Source organism: Balaenoptera acutorostrata, chromosome 15 (assembly GCF_949987535.1).
Source record: "Balaenoptera acutorostrata chromosome 15, mBalAcu1.1, whole genome shotgun sequence".
NCBI classification, from domain to species: domain Eukaryota; kingdom Metazoa; phylum Chordata; class Mammalia; order Artiodactyla; family Balaenopteridae; genus Balaenoptera; species Balaenoptera acutorostrata.
Window position 1 is genome coordinate 36,835,520 of NC_080078.1, and position 14,827 is coordinate 36,850,346.

At 43.5% G+C, this 14,827-nt stretch overlaps 1 protein-coding gene across 8 annotated transcripts in view; it reads right to left on the bottom strand.

Moving 5' to 3' along the window:
* Positions 1 to 4,887: 4,887 nt before the first annotated feature.
* Positions 4,888 to 14,827, bottom strand: part of CLUAP1 (clusterin associated protein 1) — a 44,166-nt gene continuing 34,226 nt past the window's right edge. For 6 of the 8 annotated variants that reach the window (XM_007181558.2, XM_028166341.2, XM_057530091.1 and 3 more), the window contains 4 exons: positions 12,384 to 12,491; positions 9,263 to 9,318; positions 8,923 to 8,979; positions 4,888 to 5,952 (listed from right to left, as the gene is read on the bottom strand). In XM_007181558.2, coding sequence (XP_007181620.1) covers positions 5,806 to 5,952; positions 8,923 to 8,979; positions 9,263 to 9,318; positions 12,384 to 12,491 — 368 coding nt within the window. In that variant the 3' untranslated portion in view covers positions 4,888 to 5,805. The remainder of the gene's footprint in view (positions 5,953 to 8,922; positions 8,980 to 9,262; positions 9,319 to 12,383; positions 12,492 to 14,827) is intronic. The other 2 variants (XM_057530089.1, XM_057530087.1) reach the window with 1 other exon arrangement.

Genomic DNA, 14,827 nt, shown 5'->3' on the forward strand with positions numbered 1-14,827 from the left:
CTAGAGCCTGTGCTCCGCAACAAGAGAAGCCACCGCAATGAGAAGCCCGTGCACCGCAACGAAGAGTAGCCCCCGCTCGCCATAACTAGAGAAAGCCTGCACGCAGCAATGAAGACCCAACACAGCCAAAAATAAATAAATTTATATAAAAAAAAAGGAGACATTTTGCAAATGCTGCCTTAGCAAAGTGATTGAACTTAACATCACTGATAATGGGACAAATGGACATCATGTGCCCCCAATGTGATGCGCTGAGGAGGACACATCACTGATGTATTTTATTCTTGCCAAAAATGTCTACTTGAATCTAATCATGAATGAACAGTCAGACAAAATCCAAATGGAGGGGCATTCTGGGGAAAAAAAAGGAAAAACTAGCCTGACCTCTTAAAAAATGTCAACATCATGAAAAATACAAAAGGCTGGGGACTATTTTAAATGAAAGGATATTATTAAAGAGTCATAACAACTTAAGATCTTTGATTGGATCCTAGACTAGAGGGAAAAAATCAGCTATAAAGAACATTATTTGGAAGTTGGGGACATTTGAACATAGGTCTAGTTATAGTCTTTACTGGATTACTGGTTTTGAAAGATATTTTTGCTGGGTATAGAATTCCAGGGTGACAGTTTTTTCTTTCAGCACTTTCAAGATGTTGCTATACTGTCTTCTGGTTTGCACTGTTTCTGGCTAAGTTGAGAATGTGACAGACAGTAGTTGCAGTAGCCAAATGCTAGAGGAAGCTGTGCCTTTGCAGGAACCTAGCACTGGAGAAAACTCAGGGGCCAAAGCAGTAGAGAAAAAAGTGTGCTCTCCAGGAACTTTGAAAGCCAGCCACACTGGGAATTGGAAGTAAAGGCCCCTCTTCTCTCCTTCAAAGTCTCTCTAGCACCCTACTGACGAGGCTTAACATTTTGCTGGCTAGCAAAGGAGAGATATTTACTACGAATAGCTCCACTATCACAGAGCAGGCCAAAAGGTGAATTTGGAGCTGAGGCAATAAATTGATAATCAACACAATGGGATTTTGGAGGTCTTTTTTGTATTCCATTTTGGACAAACATGCCCTGAGTCTTCAGGATCAGTAATGTTTTCTTCTGCAGTGTCTAATCTGATCTTAATCTGAGCTTGCACAGTTGTCCTCTCATTTTTTTTAAATCTCTACCAGTACTGTGTGAGACTTTCTTTCCATCTTCCGTATCTCACAACCTGCTCATGCTTTCCTCTACTGTCTGAATATATGGAATATAGTTATAACTGTTTGAATGTCTCTTTCTACTAATTCTATCAACTGTCATTTTTGCATCATTTCTTGGTCTGCTTCTTGACTTTTCTTATTATACCTGGTAATTTTTGATTTGATCCCAGACATTGAAAATTTTATATTGTTGGGTATTGACTATTTTCATATTCCTTAAAATATTCTTGAGCTTTATTCTGGGACACAATTACCTAGAAACAGTTGGATCCTTTCAAAACTTGCTTTGAAGATTTGCTAGTCAGGATCAGCCATCCTTTAGTCTAGGGCTACTTTGACTCAACTTCTAAGGCAATGTCTCAGTATTCTGGGTACTCTACCTGATGCCCAAGTCAAGAGAACTGTTTTGGGCCGTATCTACAATAGACACTATAGAAATCCAGGTGTAAAAGACCATGAAATCAGCCTTAGCCTTCTTACCCCAAATAGCAGCATCAACCCAAATGGTTATCTGGTGTATATGTTTTCAATATACAATACATATTTAAGCAGAATGGCTCCTAATGCAAACTTTGCTTCATCATTACACACACGGTCACTCCCTCCCTCTCTCTCTCCCATAGATTCAACCCCTCTCATTCCAAAAGCTAGTTCCCTTCAGTTAAAAAGCTATGTTCATTTTCCTCTTAAAAAAAAAAGGCCCTCTGCCCCTCCAAAATGTTCAAAATGTTCTTTGATCCCACTTTTCCCTGGCTCTGCCTTCTCTTTTTACTTATGACCACCCACTTTCTAAACAGTCATCAATACTCACTTCAAATCCCAACCTCTCTTCAACCCTCACCTGCTATCTTGCTTTTCCTTGTTGAGGTCACCAGAGATTTCCTAACTGTCCATTTCAGTGACTTCTCTGACTCAAGCTCACTTACAGCAAGGACCTCACATTGTTCACCTCTCCCTTCTTGGGAAATTCTCCCCTGCCCTGGATTCCATAACATTACCATCTTCCAATCCTTCCACCTTCTCATTACCACTCTTTGAAAAACTAAACGTATTTCTCCTGATTATTAAAGGAAAAATATATTCACTTTAGAAAATCCAGAAAATACTTTCCCAGTCTCTCCTGGCTCCTTGTGGACTCTCCCCTTAGACACAGGCGTTTCTCAGGCTTCCACCCTTAGCTCTCTTCTCATCCCACATGTTCTCCCCTGAGGAATCTTATACACAAATGATTCTCAAACCTGAATCTCCAGCCCTCACCCCTTTCCTGCCTGTACATTTACCTTTTTAAAAAATTCATTTTCATCAGGACAAAATGTGTAGTAATACACAGTTTAAAAAGTCAGAGTACTAGGCTTATAATGGGAAAGAACAATCTCTTGTCCTATTCCTCCCCTCCCTGAATACCTCTCCACCCAAAGCTAAATGTCATACATACACTAGTTCTTGTTTTATCATTTTAGAGATTATCTATTGACTTTCTATTATGGGAAATGGCACTTGTACGTATATCACCGTATGACCCCACTTTCTGTTTCTCCATCCTTCCAATACAGTTACAGCATGATTCTTGGGTAAATCATTATTTAGTGTTTATTTTATGATTTTATTAGTACTGATGATCACTGCTGAGCCATTTTCTTCCTATATAATTTATTGTTCTTTCTAGAATTAAAAGTTGCATCATTTTAAACTTTCTATGTCACTACTAATTAATTTTTCCAAACTATCTAATAGAAAAGTAAAATCTGAATACTGTTTCCTACAGACATATCGGTTATCCTGTCAGTTCCATTTTCCCCTAATGACATTACTTCTTGAGCCCTTTGTCTTCCTGCTCCAGTGTGTCCTTATAGAAAGGACTTCTGTTCTGGGTAGGAGGCAGAAGCTTTTAGTTCACTTCCAATTCAACCAGTCCTGTGTTCTAGCACACATGAGTCCCCTGGGCCAATCTAACAGTTGTGATATTTAAGCAGTATGTTGCTAACCTAAAGGGACACACCTTCCTTTCAGACATTTGACACTGATGTTACAGTTTAAAATACTAGTGAAAGAGATCTTGTATTTCTTCTTCCTGCCCCAGATAAAAGCGAAACAGTTCTTCAGAATTCCCAATGGACATCCTTGATGGTTATCACCACCAATAAAAACTGAGGACTTAAAAAGTTCCTTTAAATTTTCTGCCAATATATGTATTTTAAAGCATTTTAAGAGGTCCTTTGATTACACAGCAAAAAACAAAAAACAAAACCAAAAAAAGCTGTCAGCAATGATCTAAAAGCTAGTTTTTCACTGACCTAATCACACAATCTTCTCTGGGTCCTAAGTCCGCTCTGCTGCTTGACCAAAACCAAATGACACCAAATCATAAGACACCGCATAGCACAGGGAGATCAGCTCGGTGCTTTGTGACCACCTAGAGGGGTGGGATGGGGAGGGTGGGAGGGAGGGAGATGCAAGAGGGAAGAGATATGGGAACATATTGTATATGTATAACTGATTCAGTTTGTTATAAAGCAGAAGCTAACACACCATTGTAAGGCAATTATACTTCAATAAAGATGTTTAAAAGAAGAAATGTTATAGGATGAAGAGTTGAAACTACAGAAATAGCATAGAAAATGTTAAATATTTTAATAAATATAATTTTAAAATTAAAAAAAAAAATCATAAGGCACCTGCACACATCTGACTCCCGGATCTGTCAGAGCAACAGAAGTACATTAATAATTACAATCCATACTTGAAGCTCCTTTGTTGAAAGATGCTGCTGAAGTAAGGAAACATCAGACCACGCAAGACTCTGCACAAAGTCAGTTAATCAAGGGATGAGGGATGACAAGAAGCAGGTGAGGGGCTTCCCTGGTGGCGCAGTGGTTGAGAATTTGCCTGCCAGTGCAGGGGACACGGGTTCGAGCCCTGGTCTGGGAAGATCCCACATGCCGTGGAGCAACTGGGCCCGTGAGCCACAATTACTGAGCCTGCGCGTCTGGAGCCTGTGCTCTGCAACATGAGAGGCTGCGATAGTGAGAGGCCCGTGCACCGCGATGAAGAGTGGCCCCCACTTGCCGCAACTAGAGAAAGCCCTTGCACAGAAACGAAGACCCAACACAGCCATAAATAAATAAATAAACAAATACATCGTAAAAAAAAAAAAAAGAAGCAGGTGAGACAATGACTAGCCGCTGAAGCTCTTGCCTCTACCTGTGGACGTGTTATCTGTGGTTTGGGTTGGGCTCCCATGTTAATGCCCATTAGAAGAAAGCATCACATAAGGGAAACAGAAATACAGTTTTTGTTTTTTAAAATAAAAGTCAGGTCAGACTCAGGTAAACCAAAGCTATGTCATCCAAGGAGATGCAATGACTCTCTTGTGCCTTAAAAGCCATGGCATCTGAGGAGGTAATGTGGCTCCCGATACACCTCTTCCCTGTTAGCTTATCGATTCAAAGATGGCACATCTCAAATTACTGGTGAATTGACTTAATGCTGAATGTTTTTTTAAAAAAAGGGAGTAATCTCTTATGTAAAATTGAGGGAAAGACAGAAAAAAGCAAAGATAGAAATAACTGTCACATAGTCTCCTGAAATTCACATGTAATATAATAACCCATGAACTCTTCTTAAATAAGTATTTATGTTATGGTACAAATAAATAATTATACTTTCAAATAAAACAATAATATAAAAATATGGTATTAAATAAATTTATTGAGAGAACTTCACAAGTCTTCTGACTTTATAATTGAAAATAAATGAAAACTCCTCTGTGCTTTCCATATTAACAAGACAAAACCAAACTCCACCTATCTGTCAATTCTCCTTTCACAGAAGGGAAATTCTTCTAGTGCTATTCTATCAAATTCAATTCCGGTTTATTTTTTTAGTTCAGAAACATGAATCCGTACCAAAACTTTTTCCTTAATTTGCTCCTTCCTAAGGAGGAATGTCAGCCTTCTGAGAGAAAATGGAGTAAGTATGATCTGGAGCATCTCTCTGTTGCCTGATTTTCAAGGAAAGCTAGTTTTCATCAGAGTTAGCTGACTTTCTTTCAGAAAATTTTAGTTAGTAAAATACATTTAAAGCTTGGTATTGTGAGCATGCAGAAGAAAGAAAATAAAGGCTAGAATCAAAAGCTGATCTAAAATAAACATTCTGAACTGTATGTGATGAATAGTCAGACACTCCCCCACAACTCCTGAAATGAGTCCTATGCCCAGTTCTAGCCCCAGGTTTGGACTTGAAGGTCCTGCTGACTTTTAGAGGAAAAGTGTAACAAAAATAACAGGCAAGACTTACACAGCGTTGGCTGTTATTTCTCAAGTTTTTGTCCTGTGGATGTGAATCACTAAGAACACATGCATTTCCCAAGTTTTAGGAGATAGATAAGGGAAAAAAAATCATCTTTGAGGTTTGCTCCGGTTCTTGTTTAAGCTTTGGAGTGTGTAGAGTAACACATAGGAGGCTAAAGCTGAAATGGGTTTTGCTTCATTAACAATGAGTCCTGCTGGCTTATCCAACAAAATGTCTATTTCCTTCTGACCCTTTAATTTCCCCTTTACCTACAAATCTGAGGGTTTTAATCTGCCTGGGTCCCTTGGCAAGAAGGTCAGAAGTCATTGTCACTCTCATCCAGGGGCTCAGGTTTCCGGACTCTTTGACTGGGCTTAGCTGGTGAGAGAGCAATGCTCTCGTCCTCCAAATCGTCGTCGTCTTCATCATCCTCCATGTCAATCTCACTGTCCTCTGAGTCTTCCTACAGGAAAAGACAGCAAATACAGCTGAGGGTCCCGTCCTGCTACTGACATCATGTCAGCAGAGACCCTACCTTGCTTTTTTACTAGTAGCTCAATAACCAGCAACACCCACATGAAGGAAGAGCTTGCCAGAGCAGCAGTCAGGCTGTGGGGGCATAAGAACGGGGCCAGTGTCTATATATTGCTGGCTGAAATACATATATTAATGTGTCTTCCAACCAGTAACCCTCAAACACCAACGGGCAAGCCAAGGCTGGAGCTGCAAGGTGGCTTTCCCGCCACCGTCTCAGGAGCACCACTGGATGTGCACGGAGGCTCACTGGAGGCCCAGAGACCCACCAGTGGACAGCAAGAAGGGCAGGGGCTTGGTGGGGGTTGCTTATTTGGGCTTCTGGATGGAAAGCCACTCAGCAAATGGGTGTAAGGAGCAAAATAAAAGACATTCTCTCTTTCATCATCTAGATCAAGGTGACCAACTCAACAAGCTTTTTCATACTGCAAGTCCTGTAGCCCCAGTAAACCAGGATGGTCGGTCACTCTATATAGACCATTCCCACCAGCACACATACATGCTGCAATCTCCTTCTTAAAAACACAAAATAAAAAACCCTAAAATGTAACCCCACCTTCCTCTGCAGCTACTCTGCCCTGTTCTCCTGTGGCCTCACAGCAAACCCCCTGAATGAGCTTGCACTCACGCTATCCCTGCTGGCTCCCCTCTCGCTGCCCTCTAAGCACCACTAGCCAGGCTCTCACCCCCCCGACAAGTCCCCCAAGACTGAAACATTCAATGGACTCAGATCCTATGGGTAATTCTCCGTGCTCCTGTTTGACCCATGGCTGCATCTGACAGGACTGCTCCTCCTCCCCCGGAACCCCCTTCCTGTGCTCCAGGCCCCCTCCTCTCAGGTGCTCGCCCCACTTCACTTCCTCGTCTTCTTGGTAGAGCTTGCCTGACCTGCTTCCTCACCCTGACCTCTGCAATACAGGGTCGGCCTTAGGCCTCCTCTCTTCCCTTTCTATTCTCTCTCCCCGAGCAATCACATCTATCCTCATGGTGGTCTTTGGGTGGCTCCCCCAAATTCAATCTCCAGCTCAGACCTGACCCTTGAAGTCCTCAACACCAGCATGTGGACATCTAGCAGGCAGCTCACACTGAGAATGTCCAAAACCAGACTCTTGATCTGCTCTCAAGTCCCTTCCTCAGGTCTGCCCCCCTCAGGAAATGAAAACTATGCTTTCAGCCAATTAAGCCACAACCAGGGCATTTCTCTCTTTCTCTAACACCTCATGTCCAATTAACAAAACCTAATGGTCCTCACCTTAGAAACATCCAGAATCTGACCACTTCTCACCAGTCTGCTGCTACCGCCACCCTCGCTTCTGAACCAGACCCCTGCAAATGCCCCCCACCTGGTTCCTCTGAAACTCAGGTCAGCTCTCCTGGGTCTCCAGCACCTCCCCGCTGCACTCAGAGAGCGCAAGTCCTCGTCACATCCTGCAAAGCTGTGCGTGGCCCCTGCTGCCTCTCCTGCTGCTCCTGCCCCAGTTCACTCACTCCCAGTCACGCTGCCGCCTCCAGCCCTCGAATTCAGGAACCACGTTTCCTAGGCCTCATTGCCCCACCACATCACCTTCCTCCTACCACTCAGCCCCCTGCCCAATGTCACCTAATCAGAGACCTTCCCCGACCAATCAGAAGACATCGACCTCCTCCCTCATCCCTGTCACTCTGTCCCCTGAACCTGCTTTATTTTTCTTAGCACCATGACCCCTGATGTATCTGCTTGATGACCGTTGGAATGTAAGCCTCAAGAAGGCAGGGGCTTTGTTCTGTTCACTGCTGTATTCCCCAAACCCCTAACGGTGCCTGGTACGTAACAGGCACTCAACAAGGACCTGGCAAGTGAATGAGTGAACAGGTGAAGGGCAAGCCCCTATGCCCAGGGGGATGTGTGGAAACAGCCTCCTTGAGATAAATAAGTGGCAACAGGCACAGAGGAGATTTTAAGCTACAAATAAGGCATTTACTCAGAAAAGTAGAAAGCTATACAAATGATCAAGCAAATCATAAGAAAAGAGGCCAGACAGTGTCATGAGTTTCCCCACCAGACTTTCCCTAATTCTGTCTCAGATGGGTAAGATGGATGGATAGAAGCTATTTAGCCATCCATCCCCTACTTTGTTAAAAAAATTTTTGAGGTAGTCTCTCTGCTTCTCTATAGACTGTCTTCTATGAATTCAAGGCCCTATCTTCTCTGTGCATCTTGCCCAGCAAATCTGAGTGACCTCTCCCCTCCCGTGAATTTCTCTAAAAGTATTCACCATCGGTACCTAATAAACGGAACTGTTGTACAAGAATATCAGCCCATGCTATGTGCATGCACTAGTGCCATGCTCCAGACACGCATGGCATTCAGCCTGATGGGAGGTCTGTGATCTCCATCAGTCCAGTCACCTTTGCCTCTTGGGCCTCACAGCCCTGCCAGGGACTCAACAAAGAAGGCATGCCCAGAGCGATGGACGGTGCGGCCCCAATAACCGGACCCCAGCAAGGATGCCTTGGTTCCCCATTCCATTGGTTTCCCAGTCAGTTATCCACTCAACAGTGCTCAAGGCATCAGCAACCTGATGTAACACTCCGGGCCCTGGTCTCGAGAGAGCCTGCCTTTCAGGTTCCCTCCCCAGAATGGAGCTGAAGAAAAGCCTGGACTTGACCCCAGCCCTCAGCAGAATCCCTTCTCTTCTAGGTTACAGTTCAGGGGCCTGATAACCTTCCTTGTTTCTTGGCTCAGTGTTCATCCCGCCTCCTCATTAGCACAGGGACCTCTAGGTAACTTCACCACTCACTGTGGAACCCATCTGAGTGGCTTCTTGCCCCAGACACAAGGCATCACTCTTGGGGAAGGCTCTCTGCTGACCCTAAGTCGCTCACACACACACAAATGGAGGTGAAAAAGAAAACCAACCTGTTTCTTGGAGCTGGGAGTCTTGCATTTACCTAAGAGAGCTGGTGCTGCTTCCATCTTTGGAAAGCGAGAATGGAAAGAACAATGAGAAGAAGAAAAAAAAAAGTAGGGCAAGCACGTTCATTTGAAAAGAAAAGAAATGAGCCAACAACTAGCAAAGAAGAGAGTCTAGCTCCTTGGGAGGTCGAACTCCGCCACAAACCCAGCAAAGGGCCGGGCTGAGAAGCAGCACCTCGCGCTAAACTGGTCAGATACACTTAGCTTCTCGGCCAAACTAGCCTACGAGGCTGGCCCAAGATGGCCAAGACCAGGACAGCTCAGGGAGCTGGTCGGGACTCACGTCGTCGTCCGAGTCTCCACCTTGCATTGTGCCCACGACGCGTTTGCTGGGTCGTCCTGAGGAGAACAAAAGCGTGAAGAGAGTATGAAAACCTTGTAGGATACAGGACAGGAAATGGCCTTCAAGATTTGCTTTCCTTTAGAAAACTGGGAAAAAGAAGAATCACATTAAAAAACTGACTTAAGTAGGTACTTCCCTGCTGGTCCAGTGGTTAAGACTCCGCGCTCCCAATGCAGGGGGCCTGGGTTCGATCCCTGGTCAGGGAACTAGATCCCACATGCATGCCAAAACTAAAGATCCTGCATGCCACAGATAAAGATCCCACACGAGGCAACGATGATCCCACGTGCTGCAACTAAGACCCGGCACAGCCAAATACATAAAATAAGTAAATAAATACTTTAAAAAAAATAAAAATAAAAAACTGACTTAAGTAGCATCCAGCTAATCAGAACTGTGATAGTAATAGATTTTCTGCATTTCCACTTTGAAAAAGAGGAAAAGGGCATTAAAATATAAGCGCAAATCATAAATCAGAAAAATAAATATGCATCCTGTAAATATTTTAGGGAAAAAAATCACTGAATCCCATTATTAGTATACATGCAATAGAACAGATGTGCTCTCTGTTGAAAAAAGAAATATATTCTCCTTTTATGGGCCAATGTCACTTGTACTTGGATCTATGTCTGAGCTCCAAAAAGTAAAAAAATTTAAGTATCACATTAATTTATCCTTCAAAACACCATCATTATCTAAGTAATTCTCCCCTCCTCCTCTGGAAGCCAATGTTGTCTAGATGTGACTTCCGCAAAAACTCAAGAGCCATCCTTGCTGGGTGAAGGCAGAGAGCTGCACATACCTGAAGGCTGAAAAACGGCCACCGGTGATGCCAGGGCCAGGCCTCAGAAGAAAGGCAGCAAAGGCAGCTCAGAGGCGCTCACTCAGGGCAGGCCTGGAGATGGCCATCAAAAGCTGTTTATGGGGGCTTCCCTGGTGGCGCAGTGGTTGAGAATCTGCCTGCTAATGCAGGGCACACGGGTTCGGGCCCTGGTCTGGGAAGATCCCACATGCCGCAGAGCAGCTAGGCCCGTGAGCCACAAGTACTGAGCCTACGCGTCTGGAGCCTGTGCCCCGCAACGGGAGGGGCCGCCATAGTGAAAGGCCCACGCACCGCGATGAAGAGTGGCCCCCGCTTGCCACAACTAGAGAAAGCCCTTGCACAGACACGAAGACCCAACACAGCCATAAATTTAAAAAAAAAAAAAAAAAAAGCTGTTTATGGACATGTTCTCTTGGTCAGATAAAATGCAACTCTTGTGTTGTTTGAAGAACTTATTTACAGCTTTTGGAAACGAACCCTGTTTCCTGATTTTACTTCTGCAGGCTGAGTGGTCAGCAGGAGAATTTAGGAAACCAGTGCCCTTACTATGTTCTACTGAGACAATTCCATACCTTTTTAGAGCCTTGGCCCCCATCTGCAGAATGGGAGTCATAACCTCTAACCTCTATTTATATCATGAAGCTCTTAAAAAATAAAAGGAAGAGAAAGGAATCAGAGCATCTAATTATCCTATAAAAAATGAAATGTAATAAATAAAAATAGCTGAGCCGGGCTTCCCTGGTGGCGCAGTGGTTGGGAATCCACCTGCCAATGCAGGGGACACGGGTTCGTGTCCCGGTCCGGGAAGATCCCACATGCCGCGGAGCAACTAGGCCCGTGAGCCACAACTACTGAGCCTGCGCGTCTGGAGCCTGTGCTCCGCAACAAGAGAGGCCGCGACAGTGAGAGGCCCGCGCACCGCGATGAAGAGTGGCCCCCGCTTGCCACAACTAGAGAAAGCCCTCGCACAGAAACGAAGACCCAACACAGCCATAAATAAATAAATAAATTAAAAAAAAAAAAATAGCTGAGCCTATAAGAGAAAGCAGTTAATATAGAAGTTAATATAAAACAATAAAGATGATTTATCACTTAGGAGTATTATATACATAAAAATGCAATTTTGTTCCAAAAATTAACAGGTAGTAGAAATGCTTTATAGGCAAATGTAGGGCAATTTAGTTTAGTATCTATCAAAATAACAATTTATATAACCTTTGACCTAAGAATTCCATTTTTAATGATGCAACCTAAAGAAACACTTGCACATGTGCGGAAAGATGTACATACAAAGGAAAGAGTGGAAATACTTAAATATCTATCAATACGGAATGCCCAAACAAATTATGGGTACAGTCATAGGATGGAACACTATGCAGCTGTCAGAAAGAATGAAGCAGATTTGTATTTTACTGACATGGAAAAGGTTCCAGTATATTTAATAATAATTTTAAAAAGCAAGTACAGAACCACACACAATCTGGTCCCATTTAGGTTAAAAAATGTTTCAGGTGATCTTTGTGTCCACATCTGAGTGTGTGTGGGTGTGTGCGCGCTCACAAGCGCACACGTGTATATGTGTGGAAAGGTAATTTGGAAGGACACACCCCAAGCCACTGGCCATGACCCGTGTAGGTGAGGGAGTGGGACATGAGGAAGACCCCAGGGGAGCACCCACATTTGCTCCACATATGTTATTGCTTGAATCTTTTGCAGTAAGAAGGTAGAAACTAGAAGAACTTTTTTTTTTTGGCCACACCCCACAGCATGGGGGATCTTAGGTCCTTGGCCAGGGATCAAACCTGTGCCCCCTGCAGTGGGAGCACAGAGTCCTAACTACTGGACCACCAGGGAATTCCCAGAAGAACTTTTTTTTAACAGCAGAGATGATCATGTAAGTCCCTTATTTGTGCATTAATTCTCTGACCATAAGGGATGTAACTGCACTGAGAGCAGTTTGGACCCAAAAAGGGCAGAATTCAGCTGATCAGCAGAGGCAGTGTGTTATGTGGCCTCTGTGAGAAGTACCAAACAATAAATAAGACTGGCTATTCTTGGGGCCAAAGGTAAGAGTATTAGCAGCAAAGATGACCACTGACCAGTTTAAGAGCCAAATCCTGATAAACAACAGGGCAGTGTGCTTACGAGCCTTGAAACCAAGCAGCCCTGACCCAATCCTGGCTACCATTTCCTGTGACAGGGCGTGGGGCAGAGGGCAAGCAAGAGCCACCGTGGTACCTTGCAAGAGCGCCTCCATGGCTGTCCGTGGCTTGGACAACCGTCTCTCTTCTAGTTCACTGTCGGATTCATCGTCCTCCTGGATGTCAATGTCGGAGTCATCATTACCTGGCAGCGACACAAGTAGGCAAAACAAAAGGGCAGCTCTGTCATTGCCGCTAAAACAGCTTCTGTCCAGTAAGGCTCTTGTCAAAAGCCATCTGTGCTTCTGAGCCTTTCTTTTTTTTTTTTTTTTTCTGAGCCTTTCTTTTGATGCATTTGATTTTACAAGGCTCTTGGGAGTTGCCTGTAGATACTTAGTGAAGAGTTAATGCAAACAACGATAGGCTAGTTTTTTTATAAACAATTTTCCAAAGCAAGAAAAAAGTGGGTCAGTTATATCAGTTAGAAACATTATTCCAGTATGTAAAACTAAAAAACTGACTAGCCAGCTGTCAAGGTAGCTGGGAGTTCTTCATTAGTTGGGGGGAAAAAAACATTCTCTGTTCAGTCTTAGGCCATGTTACCAGAACTCAAGCTCCTTGAGGATAACACGAGGGAAGTGGAGCCCACTGAAATGGTCAGCAACTGCACCAAAACAAGCCTGGAGGCAAGAGGGAGATGGGCCAGAAAGGGCCTGATTGGGCTGCCTGGGAAAGATGGCTACCTGGTGACTGGCAACGAAAACTGGTGCTCGTGATATTCCTTACTGGAGAAAATTCATTATAAAGGTAAAGAAAGGTCATTCTCAATGCAACGGCCTTTTACATTAATTTCTTAAATACTCCTCTGGAGTCTTGTGCAGGTTGAACATTTCCTAATGTAAACCTACAGAAGGAGAGTTTCCACAGTGGGGAGAAAAAACTTTCACTGCCCAGCCCAACTGCTCTGTGCCCAGAGAGTGACAGGGGTTTTAGAAGGAAGGAACTGGAAGAATGCAGTTGCTGTTCTGATCACTGACTCTTAAGACAGTCTGGAAGTAGAGTAATTGTTCATCTACAAAAATGCTTTGCTTAACCCCTGCTGTAAGAGAGTAATGAAATGACAGCTGCATCTAGCTGGGCACTGAGGGAAAGTTTCCTGCTTCCTTTAGCCCTGGAGAGAAGAGCTGTACTCTACAGCATGAAGGGGCAAAGCTGGGAGCTGGAGAAAGTGTCAATAAGGGCATCCTGCAAGGACTTCAGTACAATTGATCTGACAACTACCACCTTATAAAAGCTGTTACAGAGAATGTGATTAGATATTAACTAGATATTAACACAAATTAATGACCACAAAGTGAAATCACTCTTCAGATTAGTTCACTTTTTACCACCTCCAGGAAAATTATGACATTAAATCCTCACCCCAAGCAATATAAAGCAAATGATATCATGAATTTTAAACCAACATTAACACAGGTACCTTGGGCTCAGTACGATTTCTTCTGACAAGTCACAGCAATAGACTGAGGACCAAGCATGTAAACTAAAGTTAATACATGCTGACACCGAAATCACCGAGTTGTCAGTGACACGTTAAAATGAGTATGGCCAACTAGGGTCCCGGGATGATTCAACAGGAAAAGAACAGACTTTCCAAAAAATAGTGCTGGGGCAAATGGACAGCCACACGCAAAAGAATGAGGTTGGCCCCCTACCTCACACCATATACAAGAATTAACTCAAAATGGGTCAGAGACCTAAATGTAAGAGTTAAAACTATAAAATTCGGGCTTCCCTGGTGGCGCAGCGGTTGAGAATCTGCCTGCCAATGCAGGGGACATGGGTTCAAGCCCTGGTCTGGGAAGATCCCACGTGCCGCGGACCAACTAGGCCCGTGAGCCACAACTACTGAGCCTGCGCGTCTGGAGCCTGTGCTCCGCAACAAGAGAGGCCGTGATAGTGAGAGGCCCGCGCACCGCGATGAAGAGTGGCCCCCACTTGCCGCAACTAGAGAAAGCCCTTGCTCAGAAACGAAGACCCAACACAGCCATAAAAAAATAAATAAATTAATTAATTTAAAAAAAATTAAAAAAAAAAAAAAAAACTATAAAATTCCTAGAAGGAAACAGAGGGGTAAACCTTGGCGACCTTGAATTCAGCAGTTTCTTAAATATGACACTAAAAGCACAAGCAACAAAGAAAAAAATTGATAAATTGTACTTCATTAAAACTTTGTACAGCAAAGGACAGCATCAAGAAAGTGAAAAGACAGTCCAGAGAATGACAGAAAATATTTGCAAATCAGAAATCACCTAAGGGTCTAGTATATATAACTCATCAATAAAAGGAAAACCCAATTGAAAAATCTGCAAAGGGCTTGAATAGATCTCTCCAAAGAAGATATACAGACAGCCAATAAGCAGATGAAAAGATGCTCCATTTCATCGGCTATCAGAGAAATTCAAATCAAAACCACAATGAAATATACTTCATACACACTTAAACTGTAGACAGTTCCTTTGTAAGTTTCTCCTTTTAGAT